The sequence below is a fragment of the Nycticebus coucang genome, chromosome 15, assembly GCF_027406575.1.
Source record: "Nycticebus coucang isolate mNycCou1 chromosome 15, mNycCou1.pri, whole genome shotgun sequence".
Lineage (NCBI taxonomy): Eukaryota > Metazoa > Chordata > Mammalia > Primates > Lorisidae > Nycticebus > Nycticebus coucang.
Window position 1 is genome coordinate 41,092,296 of NC_069794.1, and position 27,020 is coordinate 41,119,315.

The following is a 27,020-nucleotide window of genomic DNA, read 5'->3' on the forward strand; positions in this document are numbered from 1 at the left end:
TAATAAGAGAGGAATAGAAGTAATTCTGCATAGGTGGTGAAAAGCTATGCAGGATAACATGAATGGACAATGGCACATAGGACCAGAAAAAATGCAATCTTTTTGCAGAAATTTGATAATTAACCTCCAGTACTCATCACCCCTTTTATATGACATCTTAAACTCTATTTTTCTATGAGGCATATAGCCACCAAAAATAAACACAGCATTTTTCAGCATCCTATGAACTGGATATTGCCACCTATCTTAAGTTTTGACCCATGAAATGTGAGAACGTGAAAGAGAGTTTTTGCTCCTTCTACCAACTTTCCTTCATTCCTTTATCCTGCTATTTAAATCATGGTTATGCTAGCCATCAGAACAAGATGGTTAATGGACAACTATCCAAGAGGTGATAACATTGCTGCACATTTTTCAACCAAGAGGTATTGGTTACTTTTAATCACACCGTATTTTCAGGATATTTGAAGTCCAAGAGAGATAGAAGAAGGAGAGGGTGTTTTCCTTTGGGTTAGAGAGAAGAGAATGTTTTCCTTGACAAAAGTCAAAGATAATACCTCCCTTTTGAGCAAATCTTAGCCAGGTTTACTGTTGGCCTTCTTTAGAGGATTAGCATTTTCTAAATCTAAGTTTCCTCAGATGTGAAACAAACCCACTGTATGTGCGGTATTCCCCTGAGTAACATGATTGGGCCTGGGGAAACAAAGAAAACCAAGATGACCAGTAAGTTCATGTTGTCTATTGTACCATAATGAATAAAGTCATCATTGCTTTCTCACCCAGAGTCTTGTTTCTTCTGCCAGCATCTATGAAATTGTGACAGGCCGATTTGTTAGTTTGCAAGTAGATTAAATTTCAAACTCTTTGGACAAAGGCTAACATTCTGGAAATGTATTCATGGTCTCAACACTTATAAAACCACTAGAAAACATTTGAATCCATATAATAAATAGCACAATTGTTTTTCTTAAATTTCTATATTGCATATCACAGACTATCAAATATATGGCACTTATTTAGAAGGGCACCCGGGAACTAGGACAGAAGATATTGAAAACTGTTGGCAAAACATTAAGTAAAGCTCATCTGTGTGCTGCTTAAATGCATAAATTAGGGAAGATAGTAAAGGAGACATAGATTTGTGCAATTCTTAACAAGTGCTAGAAAATTTTACTTCATCAGGTTATTTCTAACTCTCTTTTCAATTCCTGTTTGATACTCATGGCTGACTGAGCTATGAGCCTGACGTTTCTTAAGAATTGTTATTTTCTGTCCTTTTCTCATTTCCTCAGCATGAAACCCCAATTCCATAGCGTGACACAAAGCCTTCTTCATTCTCACTCTAACCTTTTCATCCTACCAGCTGCATCTTTTTTTTTCTTATCCTTTACTACTATCCCTTCCATCATTATGACAGACCTGTCACTCCTCATTTGTCACCTGCTATGACCTTTTATGCCCCTTGTCTTTGTACATAATGCCTTCCCTGTATGTATTGCTGACCCCCTATTTCTTCAAGTTACCTATTTTAACTCATCCTCCAACTCCAAGTTAAAATGTCATGTTTCCTTTCTTGCTATGAAACTGTCAGCTGTCACTTCCAATGTTATCAGTATGTTGACTTCCATCATGAGATTCTTCTCAGCTCTTCAGACTCTCAATGTCTTATCTGTCACTATAGTTAAAGAAAGCAAAGTATCAGTCTAAATTATGAGTAAATACACTGCGATGGAAAAATCTAAGAAGATAGTCTTTCATAATGGCTCATGAAGGTTTGGATGCACACTGCAGCATTTATTCTAACTTCTCAGAGTCTATTATTTGCATTTCTTTGTTATTTTTATACTTTAAAAATAATTACAGTATCTATGATTATTGTCAGTTATTTTTATATAAATCTAGTTTTTAGTCAATTATGTTGACAAATAAGTGGATAGCAGACAATGCTGGTTGATAGCATATATTCACAAAATACATAATTTTTTAGATATGTAAATACATCTCTTTTTTTCCCTTCTCACTGCCCTTAATCTATGCTCAACGTATTGGTTTTAGGAATAGAACCATTAAACAGTCCAAAAGGACACTATTATTTCTTTTACACAAATTCTACTTCTCTCATTTTTTTCCAAGTTCTTTCTTAAGAAAAAACTTCAGGCATTTCAACTAATTTTGCTCAAGCATTAGTTGGTACTACTAGTTTCTAGTATAAGGTGTCAGAGTACTGATAGATATTTTAAATTATATTAAAATTATAATTGCATTTTTAATCTGTAGAACATGTCATGGTATGAATGATCTGAAAGGACACACAAATTACTGAATGAAAGAAAATATTGATAACAGATTTTAGTAATTTATAAAACATCTAGAATATATCAAGCATGTATTATACAAAAAGAACTGTCAAATGTTTAATTTTTATCAAGGTATTCCATAAACTTCTTGTGTGTGTAAACTCCTACATTACTGGATTTTATGAGGAGAGGATTTTAATAATGTGTACTTATATCAAAGAAGTCAGTGATATTATAAACTGTGAACTTTGCAGGAAAATTTTATTTCCAAATAAAATGTATGCTAATAGACATGGTATTATTGCAGGAAAATTTTATTTCCAAATAAAATGTATGCTAATAGACATGGTATTATAGAAAAATGTGCTCAGAAGTTAAGCATTTAACTTTTATTAAGCAAGCAGCGTGTTTAATAATTATAACATGTTCTTTCTTAAGTCTTGTGATAGAAAAATGTGAAATATTCATTCTTTTACTCATTCTTCCTATATGGAAGGGATATTTTAACTGGGAAATGTTGCGTTAATATACAATAGCTTAATTAATTTTTGTTGAGGAAGTTTCCTCCTATTCCTTGTTTATTGAGAATTTTTATCATTAAAAGTGTGCTGAATTTTGTGAAGTGCTTCATCTTCAACTTTACTGAATGATCATGGGATTTTTACCCTTTATTGTATTAGTATGGGTGTTGAACCATCCTTGCATGCCAGGTATAAATCTCTCTTGGTCAGGCGGCATGATTCTTTTAATGTACTATTGATTTAGTTTGCTAATATTATGAGAAAGATTTTTGCATGTGTATTTATCAGAGATGTTGGCTTTTAGTTTTCTTTTCTTGTGGCATCTTTGTCTGACTTTGGTATTACAGTAATGCTGGTCTCATAGAACGTGTTTGGAAGTGTTCTGCCTCATCAATTCAAGGAAGAATTTGAGAAGTATCATTGTTAATTCTTTTTAAAGTGTTCATAATAATTTACCAATGAAGTCATCAGGTCCTTGGCTTTTCCTTCCTTCCTTCCTTCCTTCTCTGTCTCTCTCTTTTTCTCTTTTTTATTGACAAGTAATAACTGTACATATTTATTGGTATAATATAGTATTTAAAATAAATGTATACATAGTATAATGATAATAGCAAGGTAATTAGCATATACCTAGCCTTAAACATTTATCAATTTTTTGATGTGAGAACATACAAAATCCTCCAGCTATTCAAAATATGCAACATGTTATTGTTGACTGTAGTCACCCTACTATGTATTAGAGTACCAGATCATATTTCTCTTGTCTAACTGCATCATTCTACCAGTTAACTAACCTCTTCTCATATCCCCCTCCTTCCTAGTTCCTCATGTTTCTGGTAACAACTATTTTCTCTCAACTTTTATGAGATCAGATTTTTAGATTCCACCAGTGATATAATATGATATTTGTCTTTCTGTGCCTGGATTATTTATTTCGCTTAACTTAATGTTCTACAAGCTCAACTATGTTGTCATAAATGATAATATTTGATCTTTTATGGCTGAATGGGATTGCATTGTATATGTACATCAGAGCTGTCATCATATGTCACACAAAAACATTCAACAACATTAACACTTGCCACTCAACAAGACACCGCCACATGTCAACACAACACGAGCACAGCTGTGAGACACTAACATGGTTATGAAATCTTACTGAGTTGTTTGTATACAGCATGGTGGCTAGTTCATAAACTTAATTGTCAAACTTTTGTATGACAACAACTCTGATGGTGATTCCAGAAAAAGAGTTCCAAAATTGCTTTGAAGATGGGCTAGGCATTGGCATCAGCTCATAGCTTCCCAAGGCAAATACTTCAAAGGTAACAATAGTGATAATTCTGCAATAAGGTACATAGCAGTTTTTTCCAGGTTCCATTCAGAAACTTAATTGTCAGACTTCATGGACTACATTTTCTTTGTCTAGTTACATGTCAATGCATAGTTAGGTTGATTCCATATCTTGGCTGTTATGAACAGTGTTGCAATAACATGGAATTGTTGCTGTCTCTTTTACATACCCATTTCATTTCTTTGAAAATATATACACAGTAGTGAGATTGCTGATAGATGTGGTAGATACATTTTTAATTTTTAAGGAACTTCAATATTGTTTTTTATAATGGCTATATTAATTTACATCACTACTGACACTGTATAAAAGTTCTCCTTTCTTCACCTGCTCATCAGCATTTGTTATTTTTAGTGTTTTTAATTATAGCCATTCTACTCTAGTGAGGTGATATCTCATTTGACTTTGACTTGCATTTCTCAGACAATTAGTGATGCTGAACATTTTTTTGTATACCTCATGCCCCTTGGCTATTCTTTGATCATTGATTCAATCTCCAAAATCTCAACATAATTATACCTAGTTTAACACTAGGTTAGACACAGTCTGTTCATACTTTCTATTTTTTCATAATTTAGTCTTGACAGGCTGTATGTTCATACATACACTGTTTATACACCCTCAGGTGTATATTTGTATGCATTGCTTTTAAAAAATTTCGGAAAAAGAAAATAAGTACATGATTATTTGAAACTATTTTAGTATCAGTTATCAACAACAATGGGATTAGCTAAATCAATAGTATAATTTATTTTATTTATTTTTATTATTAAATCATAGCTGTGTACATTAATGCGATCATGGGGCACCATACACTGGTTTTATAGACTGTTTGACACATTTTCATCACACTGGTTAACATAGCCTTCCTGGCATTTTCGTAGTTATTGTGTTAAGACATTTATATTCTATTTACTAAGTTTCACATGTACTCTTGTAAGATGCACCACAGGTGTAATCTCACAAATTACCTTTCCTCCACCCATCCTCCCCCTTCCCCCCTTCCCCATATTCTTAGGTCATAACTGGGTTATAGCTTTCATGTGAAAGACATAGATTAGTTTCATAGTAGGGCTGAGTACACTGGATACTTTTTCTTCCATTCTTGAGATACTTTACTAAGAAGAATATGTTCCAGCTCCATCCATGTAAACATGAAAGAGGTAAAGTATCCATCTTTCTTTAAGGCTGCATAATATTCCATGGTGGACATATACCACAGTTTACTAATCCATTGGCAGATCACTGGGTACTTGGGCTTTTTCCATGACTTACACCTCAGACAATACTATAAATCGATAGTGATCAAAACAGCATGGTACTGGCACAAAAACAGAGAATTAGATGTCTGGAACAGAATAGAGAGCCAAGAGATAAATCCAGCTACTTACCATTATTTGATCTTTGACAAGCCAATTAAAAACATTCAGTGGGGAAAAGATTCCCTATTTAACAAATGGTACTGGGTGAACTGTCTGGCAACCTGTAGAAAACTGAAACTGGACCCACACTTTTCACCTTTAACTAAGATAGACTCTCACTGGATTAAAGATTTATACTTAAGACATGAAACTATAAAAAATACTAGAAGACAGTGCAGGAAAAACCCTTGAAGAAATTGGTGTGGGCCAGTATATCATGAGGAGGACCCCACCCCCCCCAGGGCAATTGAAGCAGCTTCAGAAATATACTACTGGGACCTGGTCAAACTAAAAAGCTTCTGCACAGCCAAAAACACAGTAACTAAAGCAAGCAAACAGCCCTCAGAATGGGAGAAGATATTTGCAGGCTATGTCTCTGACAAAGGTTTAATAACCAGAATCCACAGAGAACTCAAGCTTATAAGTAAGAAAAGAACAAGTGATCCCACCGCAAGCTGGGCAAGAGACTTGAAGAGAAACTTCTCTGAAGAAGACAGGCACATGGCCTATAGACATATGAAAAAATGCTCATCATCTTTAACCATCAGAAAAATGCAGATCAAAACTACTTTGAGATACCATCTAACTCCAGTAACATTAGCCCATATCACAAAATCCCAAGACCAGAGATGTTGGCGTGGATGTGGAGAAAAGAGAACACTTCTACACTGCCGGTGGGAATGCAAATTAATGCATTCCTTTTGGAAAGATGTTTGGAGAACACTTAGAGATCTAAAAATAGATCTGCCATTCAATCCTATAATTCCTCTACTAGGTATATACCCAGAAGACCAAAAATCACATTATAACAAGGATATTTGTACCAGAATGTTTATTGGAGCCCAATTCATAATTGCTACGTCAATAGTATAATTTAATCAACCTAGTGTGTATGAACATATAAAGCAGCTTGAAATCAATATTCCTTTAAAATGGTAGAAAATAAGAGGATGGTACTATTTTTATATGTAAAGCATGCATTGGAGAATTTGCTAGGCACCTTGCATCAGGCTACACAACAAATAATGTCCCTACAATAAACATTTAGTTACATTTTAATAATACATAAGATTATAGCATACTTTGAGTTAGATATTCAATTTAAATGAAATGTGGAAATACTCTGATTTCATGAAGAGTTTAGGATGGTAAATAATGCTCAGTGAATAATTATTTCACTTCTGGGTGCTTTTGCAAGATGATATGTGTCTTTCAAATGTACCTATTGGTTAATTTCAACATATTGCAAGATTATGAGCCAGCAGGCAACTTGTAATTAATCAAGCAAAGAGGTATTGCATCCATAAAAGGAACGCTTAGGCAATTAGAAACATTTTATCATGGCAAGCATTATGAGAACATAAACAACTTTAAGAAACTGTAACCGGGATTTGTAATATGTTTAAACATCTTATTTTAGGGACTAAAGGATAGTAGAGCATGAATTTGTCAATGTAAGATCTGATTGATTTTTTATATGCTAGGCTAAGGAATAAGATCCTTTTTATACATTTATTTAGAAACTGAATACTATAGAATTAAGTCTATTACTTCTTTGTGAAGTTTCACAAGAATGGAAAGACAAACACATGTAGTCACTATTCACTTGGAACTAATTAATCACCACCCATGTGCATAAGGTAGTAAAACTCAGCGGGAAGCAGGCAGATGATGGGGGTGGAAGGGAGTGGGAAATTCACACCTAATGGGTACAATGCATACGGCCCAGTGGGGCGAGGCACACTTAAATATTTAACTCAAGCTGTACAAAAGTCATTCATTTAACCAAAACTTTTGCACCACCATAATATTTTGAAATAAAAAGTATTAAGTCTATTTATCAATATTAGGCATAATGTCCATAGTAAAGGAAAAGTTCCACAACATCTATTCTTGCTAAAACATGAACAAATAATATCATTTCGCTACTCAAAAAATAATAATAACCACGTATGGTTTTCTAATTCAAACAAAAGGAATATCTTCCACCACCTGTGTAAGCTGTCAGGCACCCAAAATCATACCTTTCACCACCTGAAATGCCATACCACCTTCAATCTCCACTCCAACCATCCCGCTTCCTTGCAGCTCCTGAAAGTTTGAGCTCATTGTGCACTCAGCCTCAGATCTTTTTTCCCCCAGATATCCCTCAACTCACTTTAATCACTACAATCATCTTCAAGTCTTTGTGTGAATATCACCTTCCCAATAAGATCTATTTTGGCTGTTTATTTAAAGTTGCAACCACAATCCCTTCTACAAGTTGTACTTTGGATTCTACTTCTGGGCTTCATCTATGTCCTTGGCACTTAGCATCTTCTTTTTTTTTCAAGTTATTTTTTTATTAATATTAAATCATAGCAGTGTACATTAAAGCGATCATGGGGCACCATACACTGGTTTTATAAACAGTTTGACACATTTTTGTCACACTGGTTAACATAGCCTTCCTAGCATTTTCTTAGTTATTGTGTTAAGACAATTATATTCTACATTTACTAAGTTTTACATGTACCCTTGTAAGATGCACCACAGGTGTAATCCCACCAATCACTCTCCCTCCACCCATCCTCCCCCCTCCCTCCCCTCCGTCTTCCCCTTCCCCATATTCTTAGGTTATAACTGGGTTATAGCTTAGCATCTTCTACAGCAGTATATGATATACATGCTTATTTTGTATACAGTGTTTATCCCTACTTCAGTAGAATTGAATAGAGGGATTTGTTCTATAGTGTTTATCACTACTTCGGTAGAATTGAATAAAGGGATTTTTTTCTCCTGTTTTGTTCATGAATGTATTTATGAAACTTTGAACAGTGTGTGGAACATAGTATGCATTCAAAAGATACACTGATCAAATGGGTAAGGAAATTAAGTGCAATATGATACCTTACTGTGATGAAATCTTCGTGACTGGGATCAAACGGGGAGAACTAATGATTTTATGAAGATTAAACATCATATTTCGAATCATGAAAGTACCATTTGTGATGTAAAATTTATTTTCTTGGGGTCTTGTAATAATTCTCCTTAACAAAATAACTACATCAAAATGATTATATTAGGTTTTAGTAATTTTCAACCATGCAAGCATCGTGACCCACTTTTTTTTGTTTGTTTTTTGGTTTGTCGGTTGATGGTTTGTTTTGTTTTTTGCAAAGTTTTCTCATTGGGTACAGTAGAAGCACTGATTAAGGGAGTTATTGCTATGACAATACTTGTAAAGACCATTCCATTGATTCAGTGTTCTAAACTTAGGTTCATTTCATGGAGCATGCATGATTTATACACTGTCAAATCATTTGCTGATAAAGAAGAAAAACAGTTCCTTTTCTTCTGATTGTGGTCATTTTGTAATATCTTATTCTACAACTTAATTGCTGTTCCATATTAGTTATTAAAAGTAATGTATTAATTATTTATTTCTTCAATAAGCAATTTTATATCTATTTATCTATCTAGAACAACAGCAGTTAGAAATTATAGTTGTTTTCATTTCATCTACCATACTGCATACTACATATTGGCATAATGGGAATTCTAGATGTGTGTAATCCTTGACCGAGTAGCTTTAATAAAATCTCCTCATGAAACAATATATTCCTAGTGGATTTGAGCCTCATATTGTGCAAATTTCCTTTAAAGAAACTTTTCTTTGCTATATTTTGTCATCCAGACCATGCTAAAACATGTTTTTTAAATTGTATTCTTAGGTTGTATTCAGTTGGAGGTCGTGATGGAAGTTCTTGTTTGAGTTCAATGGAATATTACGACCCTCATACAAATAAGTGGAATATGTGTGCTCCCATGTGTAAGAGAAGAGGGGGTGTCGGAGTGGCCACATGTGATGGTTTTCTTTATGCAGTCGGAGGTCATGATGCTCCTGCTTCAAACCATTGTTCCCGGCTGCTAGACTATGTAGAAAGGTAAGACCACAGGACCCTGTTACAACGAAGCCTAGTTCAAGTGATGTAAAAACTGTGTAATTTAGGAAAGGTGAATTCAATCCATTATAGAGCTACCTTTGTAGTCTGTCTCTCTCTCTGTTTCTCCCCTTCTCATTCTTTCATTTTCTCATATTGTTGTTTTCTGTTGTCCTCCTTCCTTTATCCAACTAATATTCAAATCTTTATGATTTTTTTCACAAAATATCTAGATGACTTTTAAATTTCTTCATGATTTATCTTTAACAGCATCCTTAAAACATACTTTTAAGTAATTTATTAAACATGAATGTTTTTAAATTCTTCTAAACATATTTTCTATTTAAGTGTTCTATTCATCTTGTCTTGTTAGTTCTACGACCCTTTTAAACTCTTGAAGATGAACTGTGGACTCCTTCGCTTTATGACACATCTTTCTTAACATAAAATAGACTTACAAGAACTATTATTTTCATAATCCTTGTGTATTGAGGAAATACAGGTTCTTATTTAACTCTTCGTAAAAATGATCAGGTTCATGGAGGCTGGAGTGGAAATGCACCTTGACTTCAGACTTAGTTCAGCAATGCTGATCCTGCCTGCTGTGGCTATAAACAAGTTTTCTGTAATGGCTGTTTGTAACACAGTAAGCATTCTAGGTAATTCAGAACTATTGTATGGTGTGCAGCAGGGACTAGATGGTCTCTAGTAAGATGCCTGGGGATATTTCCTGTTATGTAAAGGTGCACAATGATCTATAGAGAAATGAGAATAGGGTTATTGAGGTTAATTAGTTTATAAATCAGGATAGGATATGTAACTACTATGACAATAATTTGAAAACTCTCAGTCATTGAATACTACAATGCTTTTTTTCTTTAAAACTCATATTACATGTGTATTGTCACTCTGGTACTCAAAATGACTTACAAGCTACAATATTGAACACTGACGAGCTCTCTGTCAAAAGCAAAAAAAAAAAAAAAAAAAGCACAGTGTGGCAAATTGTTCACTGATTCTTAAAGTTTCTACCTGCAAGTGATGTAACTATTCTTTGTTTACGCCTCAGCGACAGCCACATGACCAGCACATGACCATAGAAATCTTCCTAGGGATAGGAGGGCAGTATCCTAACTTGTACATGGGAGAAGAGCAAGAGGTGTCTGGTGGATAGCACTGATGGCATCATCACACTTTTCCTCTTAAGAAACTCAAATCCTGGCTCAGCGCCTGTAAGCTCAGCGACTGGGGTGCCAGCCACATACATTGAAGGTGGTGGGTTCGAGCCCGGCCTGGGCCTGCTAAACAACAATGACAACTGCAACCAAAAAATAGCCGGGCGTTGTGGTAGGCACCTGTAGTCCTAGCTACTTGGGAGGCTGAGGCAAGAGGATTGCTTAAGCCCAAGAGTTTGAGGTTGCTGTGAGCTGTGACACAACAGGATTCTACCCAGAGTGCCATAGTGAGACTCTGTCTCAAAAATAAATAAATAAATAAAAAAGAAACTCATACCCTTTCTAGTGGTTCTCAACCTTCCTAATGCAGCAACCCTTTAATACAGTTCCTGTGAGTCGCAACCCATAGGTTGAGAACCGCTGCAATACTCATGCCTGTAAGGGATATCGTCAGAGACAAAGATGTTCTTTCTTATTTATGAAACATTTTTCTAAGGATATGTAATTGTTTTGACTGAGCATAATTCCACTGGCAAACGATTGCCTTTAGTAAACAGGCTCTGTTCATACTTAAGCTACTGTTTGGATAAAATAGAGAAACAATGTTTAACAATATTGCTACTCTGTGAAATAACTATATCTTTATACACAGAGAAGGGCATTAAGCTCACCACAATTTCACTTTAATATGGTCTAGTCCACTGAAATCAGAAGCCATAGATGTTACACTGAGGATAGTGGTCAGAGTCCAAACAAAAAGTCTTCGCACACAAGCGCAAAATCATTTATTTCAGAAAGATACTGCTAATATATTGACAACTCATTTACATTTTCTCTGCTAAACTCTTGGGAAAAAAAAGAGAGAAGAGGAATGAGATAAGGCTCCTACTTTTACCTTGAATATCTTATATAAATGCTGCTAATGAAATGATATTTCATCCAAATATTCTCATCTAACTCGACTGTATAATGTATTGAAATGTTGTTTGTGAGCAGAAGCATAAATAATTCAGTCTAGGAATACATTTATGGTGCAAAATTAGATTTAAATAAGCATAGCTATTTTAAGTTATAGGAGTGCAGTGGGTAGGAGCAGCTTAAGTAATGCAGAAACACACAGCATTATCATGACTGATACTACCTGTCAGATTAATAGCATTTTTGCATTTCCTATAGCATGCTTTCTATAGTGATGCTTTCACATGTATCATCAATAAATCAAGATACCTAACAATACCTCTGTGGAACAATCTTGCACAGGTAAGGTGAATGAGGATTTTTAGTGTGTAATAATAGGCGAACATCTTTAGAAGTAGCAAGAATAGTGCACAATGCTGTTTTGTAGATCAAATTTTATTATATCACAATGATGTCTTATGGAAATGGAAATATATTATGTAATAGTGGTGTTGGGTAGGTACACTTACATAATGCTTACCAAAATTGTTCAGAGTCAGGCTGTCTTGAGCACAAATAACATTGGCACCCAAATTGGTGCAGGTAAGAAGGCAGGGACTGAGTTTGAATAAGGATTGTAGATTAGTTAATAAAACAGATGAAAACTAATTTGGTGACTTAACTTCAGCCTAGTGAAAACATCTTGGCAGACAAAATCAGTGTCCAGAAGGGCCATGCACTGAGTTGTAGGAGAAATTAGGCCCAGAAGATTCAACTAACTAGACAAAGAACACTTATCTATTGTTTAGTTGACGAATATGATTTCGCATGTGTTTTGTGCTGTGCTATACAATATATTCAGAAAGAAAGACAAATAATTAGTTTTAAGATCACAAACAAAATTGAAATCCAGGCAATGGATCAGAAAATATGCTCAAAGGCATGCTCGTGGCTAACAGTGGATCGGGACCACCTTTGCTCTCTTGTTGCATCCCAGCACAATACAAGTAAGTAGACAAAGGGAACAACTCATGTCCCCACACAAAATCGCATGTATAAGGAATTTTGATTATTGCAGAGGGGAAATAAAGAGCAGTGAGGAAAAGCAAGTCATTATGACACAAATGACTGGGTTACTTGAGTATCTCCCAGGGAAAAAATCTTAGTTTTACCTGCTGTCTTATGTCATAGCAAAAATGAACTCAAGATAGAGTTTAGATTTAAATATGAACTATACAACAATAAAGATTCTAGAACACAGCATTGGAGATCATCTTTATAGTACTGAGGTATGAAATATTTTCTATCCTGGACCTACAAGAAGTCACCCATAAGGAAGGAAAGTATTACTGCAAAAATGTCTTCAAAAGAAGCCAGTGAGAGGATAAAAAGTTAAACTAGAGAATGGGGAACATAGTTACCATCCTGTTAGTTATCACCAACAGAAGTATTATTTCCTATATGTAAGTGAATTCTAGAAATTATTTTAGAAAGAAGATAAAAATGGAAAACCCAGAAAAAAGACCTGAACAAGAATTCTTCAAGAAACAATATGCAAATGGGCAATGACTACTGGAAAAAATGATTGATGTCATTAGTCATGAGGAAATTGTCAATGACAATATCATAGCAACACCTACCCACCAGCAAGGCTAAAATACAAATAGCAGATGATACCACATGTTGGGGAGGATACAGAAGGACTGACCTTCTTGCTGCATTGATGTGTAGCGCGTAAATCATCACAGCTTCTTTGTAATACCAATTGGCAGCATTTTCCACATTTCAAGTTATGCAATCTTTTTTGACCCATTCTTTAACAACCATTGGGTATGTATGTATATGAAAACATCCAAATGACAATGTTTATAGGAGAATAATTACAAATTTTTAACTAATAATTTTTATTAATATTAATTGTTTTATGTTCTTATAATATAAATACTTCTTAAGTCAAAGAATATTTCTTTTGATAATGTGATGAAACCTGGTAGATAATGGTTCCCTGTACAGGAACAAATAAAATTATTTATTTTTTAAACAGCACTATTACCATTCTTCAGTGCTCAACATACAAATAGTGTTTTAGATATTTTTAAATACAAATTATGTAATTCACTTACTTGAAATCTCCACACCACTCTTTCAGAGCACTTTATCCAGGCTTATAGCATAGATCTTCATTTTTTTTCTTTTCCCGACTTCTTTGTTTTCTTATTTGTCCTTGTTTATTTAATTTACAGGAAAACTTACCTGACTACAATTCACTATCTATTATTTAGTTGGTGAATACAATTTTGCATGTATTTCGTGCTGTGCTATACAATGTATTAAGGTGAATGATGTTTTTTAGTCTGCAATAAAAGGCAAACATCTTTAGAAGTAGCAATTCACTTCTAAGTTGTTTAATTTTCTCTCTATATGATCATACCCTGAGAAATATAGAGAAAATAAGCATTCTCAATTTTGGTACCAAAGTAATCTTTTCATATTTTAAACAATTTATCTTTCTGTATTTTAAGATAATTTTTTACTCTTGAAGTGTGGAAATCACAATAATACTTGGAAAATTAACAATTCCTCAAATAATTCAATGGTAATTTTCAAAGAGAAGCTTTTATTGTGTGACTATTGAAGGCCTTCAACAAGTTTCCATTTTGAACTAATTTTATCCAGTATATAAGGGCACTTCTCTTTCTGAGGGCTATAAACTTTAATAGAGTCCCCGATTCAGAGCTGGCAGTCTGACTCAGAAGGCTAACAGAAAAGGTGGTGAGCCTAAATACAAATCTGCCTCCCCATCTCATCTTTTTTGTTTTGAATAAATAGCAACTAGCAGCAAAAAATAAAAAGCTTAGAATGAAATTTTATGAAAAATGTGACCTTCAGTGAAAATTGAAATCACTGTTAGTAATTGTCTGGAAAATGCTTATACATCTATAGATACTATCCTAAGCAAAAACAGCTGTTTATTTCATTTTGGGGGTAATAACTTTATATATCCTAGGCCAAGAGATGAATCCACAGAGTTCTCGCTTATAGAAAAAACAACTTATAATTGTTACTGTGAACTCAAGAAGAATGACTGTTGGGTAATTTTGAGTGTGTGTGATCACTTCCTATATAACTGTGGATTGAATATGTGTGTTGAAAAATGCAGGTTTGATTTAGCTTTAATGGTGATTTATAAACTTAAATAACATTACTATTATCATATATTAATAAAAATATAGTTACTTCATATTTTAAATACATAACCTACCACTGAAAATAGGTATATCTAATTACATTAAAAAAATTATGATTTCTAAAAGTAAGTTAATAGTTTAAAATGTGAACCTAAATGTGGGACATATGAGTGTTTCCTTAATCTCCCCTGAAGAATGAGTATTTGAGAATTGTATCATTGTTTGAGTTTCACTTGAAGAACTAAGCCTTTGGAAATTCATTTCCAGGGTGTCCCCAAAGCTACCCCCAAAGTTACCATACATAGGAAAAATGGAAAACTATAGCTAAATGTACCTTTGTTTACAAAATATGCAATACATAATTTTACAAAGAGGTAGCCGATACCTAAGAGAATATTTTGTAAAATTGTGTAATGTACATTTTGTAAAGGCACCTTTAACCACCATTTCACATTTTCCCTGCATAAGGTGACTTTAGGGGAAGCTTCTGGGACACCCTGTATAATTGCCTATCCCACTAGTGTTAGCTGGTTTTTAGCTATTTTTTATTTCAGTTTTCATGAACTCTTTTTTGCAATATGGTAGTCTTCATTACAGACAGTATTTGAAAAAATTCTATAGAACTGGGAGTAAATGAAGACTAAAACTAAAGTATTAATACAATTTCAGAAAAAAGCTATTTATGTAAATTGGATGTGACAAAAGCCAGTCCGGATTCTATTGAATAATGAATAAAATGTAAATGATGTTGACTTTTCACTGAAATTAAGATGTATTATATATTCTTCCTTTGAATACGATTTGTGCTAGAAACATTTCCTGACAAATGAAAAAGTAAATAAATACCACAAACTCTGCTATACTCCTTACCCAGCAACCACCACAAATTGTCATATTTATTTCATCCATTTCCCTTTCCTCTGCCCTTCCTTTTTTCCCTGAAGTATTGTAAAGAAATTCTCAAACATATTTTCAACTCAGAACATTTCTGAATTAATTCCAGCAACAAATGAATAAACATGATCATGATTTTATTTCTTAACATCATCACAATGTGATTATTCTCCTAATAAAAACTTCAGTAATTCCTTATTCAAATGTACTGCGTGAGTTTATAAAATTTTTCAAACATATCAAACATCTTTTAAGAGTTGGTCCATGTGAATTGAGATCCACATAAAGATCTGAATTCACTGTTTGCTATGTTTCTACCTCACCTTTCATTTAGAAGAGTTACTTCTTTGTATTTACTCGGTATTATTTTGAATTTTTTTGCCATTAATTTCTTGAAAAATTCAGTTCCAGAAAATGTTCCATATCCTAGATTGTAATATTTGCTTCTTTGTGTTATCTTTTCTTTTCTCTCTTTACCCCTCATGTTAAAAATCTTTGTGTATTTTAAAACATTTGTGAAAAAGATCTAATTTTTTTTTAATTTTGATGTTATATAGTTTGTGCATGTGTGTCTATGTGTACTTTAATTTATATGTGATTATTTATACTTACTAATTAACTATAGCATGTAAAATTAAATTTGTATTTACTGGGCAGCCTATACTTTTTAATAAGGTGATGTTGGTTTTGTAGGGATTGAATCAGTTTCTCATTATCACACACGTCATGTTGGCAATACACAAACCCCTCAACCAGGGTGTTCAACTGCATTCTATGTCTTGGGTAATACGAATATTCTAGAGAAATAAAAAGGTCTTTTGTAACAGATTTATTTTCAGCAAGGTTTTTTTTCTTCCTTTTGGTTAACTTGTTTGTTCGTTTTGTTTTCATTTTTGGGTTGGGTATGCATTTGTTTTAGGAGTCTGTAAATTGAAAATTTTAATTGGTGAAAAAAAGAGTGGAGCAGAAAAACAAACTAAGAATGCATTTTCTGTGTTTATGGGAAAATCTTTCTTCTAGTTTTAGTTCATATATGTTCTGTTGAGTTCTTGCCAGCTTTCTGTTTTGGTATCTGAACTGCAGTTGCTGGCTAAAGGCAAAGAGATGGTTTCACACTCATTCTTAGCTTAAATAAAACATGTTCAGGAAATGTCTTTTTTTTTTTTTTTTTTTTTGGTTGCAGTTCAGCCGGGGCCGGGTTTGAACCCGCCACCCTCGGTATATGGGGTTGGCGCCTTACTGACTGAGCCACAGGCGCCGCCCAGGAAATGTCTTAAAGTATTTGCCACTCAAAATATTAAATGTCTATATGTAATACATAGTAATTATATGTTTTTGAAGGATTTTTGTTTGGTTTAGGTTTAAACTTGACTTCCTGACTTTATTGATTTGTCACGCTGTTCCTCAAGATAAGGAAAAACTTGAGCCATGTCACTAAAACACAGCTCTGCTCATATAATAGTTATTTCTTCAAGTTTCAAGGGCTTTCTATTTATTTGTTGAATAAATACAGAGCACCTGTTACTCAGGGAGTCCACAGTCCATAAGCTGATCAAAATCGACCTTTCAAGAGGCGTTTCCTCCTCACACTTTCTTGAACTTCGTCACACTAGATACTTGTTTCCTCAAAGCTGGCCATACATGTTTATTTTTTCAAAAAGAAAAACCCAACTATGCTGATTTTACACAAAGGTTTCCTTTTCTTTCTAGAAAACTTAGACTAGACTTTTAGAACTGTTTTTTTTTTTTAAAAAAAAAAACACAAAAAACTTTATCTAGTTAGTATCCAATATTTCTACCAAAAATTTAGCCATTTTTTTCTGTTTCATGACCATAACACTTGTTATATAATCTGTTTAAAAGATATTCTTTGCATCTTCTGTGGATAATAGTTACATACATATTTGATACCCTCTCTTCCTTGTGGAAAGAAGTCACAACATTTATTTTTGTTAAATGAATCTGCATTCATCTAAAAGTCTGGGTGTATTTTAAAATTAACAAAGTTAGAAAGCCTGACCTTATGGATATTCCCTGTAGAATACCAAATGACTCTACTTTGATTAAAAAATTAGTTTTGTTTTTTATCACATACTTTTGAAAGAATGTCATTCATATAGTCAAGTTGAATATGAGCAGAATGTTATATACTATTGTCATTGGATTTTAGATATGACCCCAAAACAGACACATGGACCATGGTGGCTCCTTTGAGTATGCCCAGAGATGCTGTTGGGGTCTGTCTCCTTGGTGACAGATTATATGCTGTTGGTGGCTATGATGGGCAGACATACCTCAACACTATGGAATCCTATGATCCACAAACTAACGAGTGGACACAGGTAAGATGGTCATCAGCATAATTTACTTGAAGTATAAGAATTTATTTCACTTCTTTTGGAAGAGGGATATGCAAAATAATGATCTATCTTTTCAAATTACCCTGAACCAAAAATAATTTGGTTCTACTAGTTTCATATTAATATTGAGTAAATTGAATATTTGCTTTTCCATTCTTGTAAGAGTATATGGCAGATCTCCTAGGTGAAGGACTCAACTACAACCTGGACTTTGCCTTACAAATGCAAACAATGTAACTTAATCATCTGTACCCTCATATTAACTTGAAGTTAAAAAGAGAAAAGAAACCCAACATTGTGGAATCAGAAATGATTTAGTTCAATGTTGTGTTAATTTTGTAAAAAGTTCATTAAGTTGTATTTTTTTGTACTTTCCTCTTATGTATGTTATACTTTAATAAAATTTATATTAAAAGTGACATTCATTGTTTGATGGGATTTCCATTTTATTAGTAAAAAAAGGAGGAATTGAGTTTCCTGAGCAAATTGTAAAAATGTAATCTATTGGTTCACAAAACCACAACTTTAGAAATGATTGGTAAAAGGCAAAGAGAGATTGCAGAAATCACCTTTCTGACATTCATTTTTGTTGACTGCATTTTTTAGATTCTTTTTTACATACTACAGAGAGAATTTTCCACTTGGCGTTACTAAAAGCTCGAATTAGTAAACCTCACAGCCATAGACAGAAAATAAAATAACTTTTTGTCCCAATTCAATTTAAAAAATTAAACAGCTAAGGGCTCTGTGCAGTCTGCCATGTATCAAGTGCTCTTTGTCAACCACTTTGTCCAGGAAGATGGAGTGAAATGATTGGAATCATACCTTGAATACTCACTGTATTTAGATACTCAGGATCCTGATGGAAGGAGACAGCTCCTGTTCTGATCTCTTAACTAGAGGTTGTGTGTTGGTGTATGTGAATGTTAGGGAAAGTTGAGGGCAGAGCAATCTAATTAAAGTGAAAAACACCTTATATTGCTTAGCTAATATATCCTTCATATAACGGAGAGAATGGATAATTTCTCAGACTTGTTACAATTTCTCTTTACTTTTCATCTTTTTTTTTTTTTTTACAAATTACTGAATATTTTTATTATTTCTTTCTTGTACCAGAAATCTAAAAGTAAGTGCTGTTCAAATACATAGTTTCCATAAAACAGTGCAGTGATTATCCAAAGCTCTATTTAGTTGCAGCAGAATAATAACCAGATCTCCTGTTTGCCTGTCTCAGTGGCTGAAAGATGCTAATTTCGATCAGAGAAATTGACTAAAATTTATCTGAAGAATTTGAAAACTGATTGAAGTCAATTTATTTGAAAGATATTTACTTTTAAATAAACACAGCTTCCTTGATTGTACCAACTTTCATGTTGTGTGTTCAGCAACAATATTTGGAGAGGTGGACTTTGAAGTACAAAGCCACATTCCTAACAGCTAAGCCCCCTTGCCCCTTGCCCCTAAAGGAAAACGACAATCCCCCTTGCCCCTGAAGGAAAAGGCTTGTATTCAACAAAAATACATACATTTAGCTAATCAAAAAAATTAATAAATAAAAATATAAGTTAAAAAGAAGAGAAATAGGGGAAAGAATAGGAAATATTATATGAATTAAGTCCTGTAATATTTACTTTAAATACTAGGGAGAAAGTATTTATTTTTTCTTTAAAAGGCAGTAAATATAAAAGAAGCTAGTAATGGTTGCTTTTCACATTATTGCACTAAAATTTTCAACAATATATTTTGACATTTTATCTTTTTGAATCTGTAGTGTTTCCAAAGAGAGCACTGCATAAATTAATATGACTGTTGATTTGCTAAGGAAATGTAACAGTTCAATGGTATTTTAAATATGTCAGTTGTACAACAGAATATTAAATAAAGGAAATTTATGGTTATATAAATGATATAATATCCTCATTGCATATTTGTAATAAACAGCCATTGTGCTTATCATTCCTCTAAAATTGAAGTCAAAATAATGTATGTAGTAATAATAGGTAAAAGACTCTAAAGACCATACTTCCTCCTATATATTTTATACATTTTTGGATCATATGATATTTTAGAAACAGAAAAGTGATAGATAAAATGTTTTATAACAACCTTATTTTAGTGCAACAAGCATTACTTTTAAAGCTCTTAAATTACTTTAAGGTTTTAATTACATATTGTTTCATTATTTATATTTTTAAGAGTCTCAAGGGACTATCAGTAGACCACAAACAATTTCCTTGAAAACTTTTAGGATTTGAACCTATTAGAAAGGTTTCCATATTATATGAATAATTCCTATCACTTTCACTCTATTTATCCAATAAGTGGACAAAATTGATTAGTTATCCCATGTATTATTTGCACCCACATAGACCTGATTATTAGAATACATACACTGGGCGGCGCCTGTGGCTCAGTGAGTAGGGCACCGGTCCCATATGCCGAGGGTGGCGGGTTCAAGCCCAGCCCTGGCCAAACTGCAACAACAACAACAACAAAAAAAATAGTATACATATACTGAAAATCTTCCGCACAGCTAAAGACACAATTAATACAAATAGACACCTTTCAGAATGGGAAAAGATATTTGCATGTTACGAATCTGACACGGGCTCAATTACTAGACTCTACAAAGAACTCAAAGTAATCATCAGAACAAGAGTCAACAATCCTATCTACCCTGGGCAAGTGACACGAACAGAATCTTCTCAGAAGATAGATCAATGTCTAACAAACATGAAAAAATGTTCATCATCCCTACTTATTAGAGAAATGCAAATTAAAGCCACACTGAATATCACCTAACCCCAGTGAGAATGGCCCACATCACAAAGTCCCTAAGTTGCAGATGCTGGTGCAGATGTAGAAAGAGGGGAACACTTTTACACTGTTGGTGCTACTGCAAACTAATACAGCCTCTCTGGAGAGAAGTGTGGAGAATCCTTAAAGTACTCAAAATAGGGCTCACATGTAATCCTGTAATCCCATTACTAGGCATCTACCCAGAAGAAAGGAAAGAATTTTATCATAAGGACATTTGCACAAGATTATCACAGCTCAATTTACAATTGCCAAAATGTGGAAACAACCTAAATGCTCACCAACTCAGGAATGGAGTAATAAATTGTGGTATATGTATACCATGGAATAGTATTAGCCAATAGGAAAGATAAAGACTTTTCATCTTTTGTATTAACCTGGATGGAGTTGGAATACATTCTTTTTCTGTTTATTTCTTTATTAAATCATAACTGTATACGTTATTGCATTTATGGGGTACAATGTGCTGACTTGATATACAATGTGGACTGCTTACATCTAACTGATGAACATAACTGTCTCCTTGCTTACTTATTTGTTGTGGCAAAAACATTCATACTCTATTCTTAATAATATAGAAGGGTGTCATTGCATTATCCACATTAGGTTGGATCCCCCAGACAATTCTCCCTCCTCCTGGCCTCCCTCTCTACCCTCCCCTCTCTTTCCTCTTCCCTCCTTCTTTTGGACTATAGTTGTTTTACCATTCCTCTGAATGTGTAGGTGATTATATACTGATTTCATAGCAGTATTGAATACATTGGATACTTTGTCTCCCATTCTTGAGATACTTTACTAAGAAGAATATGTTCCATCTCCATCCAGGTAAACATAAAAGATGCGGTCTCCATATTTTTATGGCTGCATAGTATTCCATGGTGTACATATACATCAATTTGTTAATCCAATCATGGGTAATAAATATTGATACAAAAATATTCAATAACATCCTAGCAGACAGAATTCAATAACACATCAAAACAATTATACACCATGATCAAGTCGGTTTTATCCCAGGGTTACAAGGCTGGTTCAACCTATGTAAATCTGTAAATATAATATATCACATAAGTAGAATAAAAAACAAAGACCACATGACTCTCTCAATTGAAGCAGAAAAAGCTTTTGATAATATCCAGAACCCTTTCATGATCAGAACCCCCAAGAAAATAGGCTTAGAAGGGTCATTTGTGAAACTGATAGAGACCATATGCAGAAAACCCACAGCCAATATCATTCTGAATGGAGTAAAATTGAAAACATTTCCACTCTGATCTGGAACTAAATACCTAGGCTGTCCATAGTCCCCACTGCTATTCAACACATTCTTCTTAGTAAAGTATCAGAAGAATGAAAAAGCAAGTATCCAATGTACTCAATACTAATGTGAAGCCAGTAGATGATCTAATACACACCCACACAACAGAAAAACTCAACTCAATTCAAGATGGGGGAGGGGGAGGGACGGAAAGGGAGTGAGGGAGGAGGGGGTATGGGTGTGCTCCCACTTAATGGACACAGTGTAGAGGTATTTGGCACTCCTCCTGGGAGCGGGACACAGCTACAACAGGGACTTTACCTAACCAATGCAAAAATTGTAATCTAATTTTTTGTACCCTCAAATTAGACTGAAATTTTAAAAAAGAAATTTACATTGAAATATTCAAAACTATGTATTTTTGAAAACTCCCAGGTTAGCTCTAATTGCAAATAATGTTAATAGGGTAGGAATCAGCTGCCTGATTTTTGCCTTAGTTTGTTTTATAGATAAAATAAGGTGTGTGTGTGTTTTAAATAAATTTTACTTTTGTCATTTTCCAGTGGGCTTATTTCTGACATTTAGTTTGAAAAAACAGTATGTGTGCTTCAGGTTATAAGAAAAAGAACTTTGCCCTACTTCCCCTAACCTGAGTAAAATTCCTCTTCTTGTGTTCTCTTAGTAAGGAGTCAGTGCTGTCATGCTGCAGCCACCCCCAGGTTGTAAGGAATTGGAGACAATGTGTCTTTCACTGTCCTGTCTCCCAGACTAGAATAGTTGCTGCGGTCTGGTATAAGATATGTGAATGTTTCTCTAACAAATTGAAAACTATTGTTGGAACTAAGTTTCTTTTGTGTGTGGGGGTGGGTGGGTTAGTTTATTTGCAAATAATAGATACAACACTAAGAGAAATCTTTCTCTAGGAAATACTTAGAATGTAAGTCCTGAGAAATGAGTAATAGTTAACCAAATGAAAATATGGGGAGTACTTTGACTTACATAACAGCAATTTAAGAGCTGGGGAAAAAACATGGCACACTTCACCATTCAGAAAATGGCCTGGGCAGCAATGGGTCTGGAGAGACAAACAGGACCCATAGGATGGAGGATGAGAAACTATGTTAAAGATCCTTGAGCCTAAAGCTGAATGGGTGCTAATAAGGGAGTTCAAACAGGAAAAGTGAATACGCATAATTGTATTTTAATGTAATTGCACTTGCTAGAACGCAAAAATGATTAGGAGAAAGCAAGATTGGAGAGAAATAAACCGATTAGGAGAATATTTTACCAATACACATACAGTAAAAATTTAACCTGAACTAAGTGGAAGACAGAAGAAATGGATAGAATTAATCTGGTTGGAGAGATATTTAGAAAGCTCTATGGTTATACAAATACAGAGTCGAGTGAGGGAAACGAAAGGTCAAGGATGTGCTCTAAGATTGTATCTTGATCAACTGGGTAGAGAGGGTGTCATTCATGCACACAAGAAACAGAAACAGTAGCACATTTTTTGAAAAAATATAGAAAGGATTCATTTTTACACACACACAAACACATACACGACATATATATTTAAAAATATAGGTCCAAATGTACATAAAAATACAGAGCTAACCTACTTTCTCTATGTCGTCTGGAGCATAGTACTTTTCTATTTAATAAAAATCAGTGAGTCTTTGGAAAACTTTTCAAAATGCAATTAGCCAACATTATCCCATTACTATTGAGTGATAGGGCTTGTGCACACATGCAGTCATGTGTTGCTTAAAGGCAGGGCTATGTTCTGAGCAATGCATCTTCAGGTGGTTTTGGTTGTTTTGTGAACCTCATAGAGTGTACTTACACAAACCTACATAACACAGCTTTCTCTACAGCTAACCTATGTGAAATAGTCTTCATCCTTTGTAAGCTTCAATCCTGTACAGCATGTTAACTGTACTGAATACTGTAGCCAATTGTAAATCTTCACAATTGTCATAGCACTAACTTTAAAACCTAAACACATGGTACAGTAATGCAAAAATACTTTCTTTATATCCTTATTCTATGCATTTTTAAATAGCAGTAGAGCAGGTTTGTTTACACCCATATCACCATCAACAGGAAAGTAATGCCTGGAGCTGGGACGTTACCATGGCTACTGCATCACTAGATGACAGGAATTTTTCAGCTCCATAATAATCTTCTGTGACAATCATCACATGCAAGATCCTTGACTGGAACCTCATTATGCACATGGTGAATGCACTTTGTTAAATCTCCTTAGGATGATGCTGATGTGAAACAATATTTGAAAATCATTAAGTAATTTTAAAAAATGGATAAAACATGCATTCTGTAGTCAGATAAACTTCAGTTTATATACACTGATGTTATGGAATTTACACATTGATATTCCAGCCACTCACCTGTCACAAAGTAGTAGCAACACATGATGTGATTATGAACGTGACTGCTGTGACCTGTACTTATTCTTAACACAACACAGGCTGTCAATAGAGGCACATACTTGTTTCCTTCTCTCATTTTAGGCAATTCTATGAGAAAGACAAGAGAGGTTACATTAAATTAGTTTAAACAAATAGTGTGTAAGTGAAGGAAATCAAAAATTAATAAATATATATATGAGGAGTAATAATAAATACATTCAAAAGAACTGTTAGAAAATGGAGGTAATTTTCATATTGAGAGAGTGAGAACGTGTCATTTCTAAATCAATAAGATAATGTATGCAATTTTCTTCTTCGGTATTTTATTTCTTACATTTTATGCCCTTTCTCTTCAGTTTGGAATAATATCCTGTAATTTCTTAGAAAACCATAGTAAAAGTCATTGACATCAAAAAGCTCAAATTATTAAAATGTTGGGTTTACCCCTGAAGAATAAATGTTCATTACAAACTTTGTAAAAATTATTGTTTTCAATATATGTCTGGCCATTTTTATATTCAGCATTATTAAAGAAACTCAGTTCCCATTTCAATGATTGTCATGAGATAGAAAATTTTTAATGAGCCCTGGAGTGATTATAATTAGGGCCTATTTATGACAAAATATTGAAGTTATTTCATTGTATGTCTCTGTCTAGAATGAATGAATAACACATTTAATTCAAGATAATATCTGGGGAAATAACTTCAAAGTCATTGCACTAAGTGTAATAGCTATTTCATCTAAAATAGACTCTAAGCCATCACTATAAAATATCATCACAATTGTGTACATGCAGGCTCCAGAATAAATATTTCCTAGAAACTTTTCTCTAGTAGGTTTATTTTAATAAAAATAAAGAATCATTTTATAACTTTTCTTAAAAATTCCATAAGCAATGACAGGTTTTAAAATTTTCAAAATACAAATCATTGCTGTTTTTAAAAATGCCATTGTCAATGTTTTCATTTTATGGTATTGTGGCTAAAATGGAAAAACTGAAGCACATTTGCTTATAATTTTTGTGTCTGATCTCCTTAAATAGATTATAATTTTTATGTTTTTCTATGACCGTAAAATTTGTCTTAAGTTGTGTTTCATCTTTTTTTTTTTAACAGATGGCTTCCTTGAATATTGGGAGGGCAGGTGCCTGTGTGGTAGTCATCAAGCAACCTTGACTTATTTTTATTTTATTTGGAGGGATTTTATTTGCTGGAGTCATTATTTTTATATTGTATGGCAAGAACGAGCACTTGAGATGAAAACTTGTCAAGAACAAGGATTCCTGTAGACTTACCTACTAATGTCAGAAAAAAGCAGAAGATCAAACAGAATTGCAGGAAACAAGAAAATGTGGAACTTATACTGGAACAGCATTCAGCCAAATGTCAGTTCAGGAATGGTTATTGGTGATTTGTTTTGTATTATACTATACAATAACTACAGTTACCAAACACTTGCTTTTCTTGAACAGTTGAAAAGGGAGACCAATATTTACGATGTGGATAAATTCATGATTGCAACTGATTCAATTGTTTTATTATCTGTGGCAAAGACATTGCCTAGAGGAGAACACAGGATATTTTATCTGACAGAATTTGATTGGTTTAGTGTTTTTGTAATCAAATGTGGTCACACCATAAAGCAGAATGGCAGAATGATGTTTTATTAAAACAAACCTGTTCCTTTCTCATTTTCCTAAGCTATGAGAACAGTTAGAGAAACAGATTTGTGTTTGGTTCTTGCATTCAGAAAACAAACTGTCCTGCTAATCAAAGCTGCATATCTCATCAGAGATGATGACTGAATTTTATTGCAACCATGTTAGCAATCTGAAACTAGCAAACGCAAAGGATTGTTTTCATTAGGCTTGCCACTTTGCTTTGCTTTTGTAACACACTGAGCCAAAGAGTCAGTACAATTTGGGCTTTTGCCTTGTGTTGAGTTCAGCGTAAGCATGGCAGCTAGTTATTCTGAATGTTATATATACATATATATATCCTTTGCATGTTGAAGTCCTTTAGAATTTTGTTCTTTAAAAAAAAAACTTAGAACTTCGGAAAGGATATGATGCATTAAGTTTATTTATTATTATTGCTAGAAGGAAAGCAGACTGAAGATCCCCACTTTCCGATTTGTTACACTGATATGTGTATTATTTTAAGGTAAATGTTTGTAATTGTTTAAATCATAAAGTGGAAACATTATATAATACCCTTAATAAATTATATAAATTTGAAATTCCATCAATAAACAATGAAAAATTTGCTTTTATCAGTGTATCTTTCTTCAATACATTTTATTTCAGATCTAACTCCAAAATTAGCAATGTGTATTGCAGAGATAGGTAACTTTTATTGCCTCACTTCAAAATTAGGGAAGTATATTTCCTCATCAAAACGTGAGTTCATTTCCTCCTTAATGCTGTCCTGACACCAAATGCAACTTTCAGTGTTGTTTTCTTCTGTAGTTAATCACTTGAG

General features: G+C 33.7%; 1 protein-coding gene across 1 annotated transcript in view; it reads left to right on the top strand.

The window, feature by feature from the left end:
• KLHL1 (kelch like family member 1) overlaps nt 1–26,806 on the top strand; it is a 326,246-nt gene extending 299,440 nt beyond the window's left edge. Inside the window, exons 9-11 of the mRNA XM_053563984.1 lie at nt 9,307–9,519; nt 17,841–18,012; nt 25,656–26,806. Coding sequence (XP_053419959.1) covers nt 9,307–9,519; nt 17,841–18,012; nt 25,656–25,715 — 445 coding nt within the window. The 3' untranslated portion in view covers nt 25,716–26,806. The remainder of the gene's footprint in view (nt 1–9,306; nt 9,520–17,840; nt 18,013–25,655) is intronic.
• The last annotated feature ends 214 nt before the right edge of the window (nt 26,807–27,020 follow it).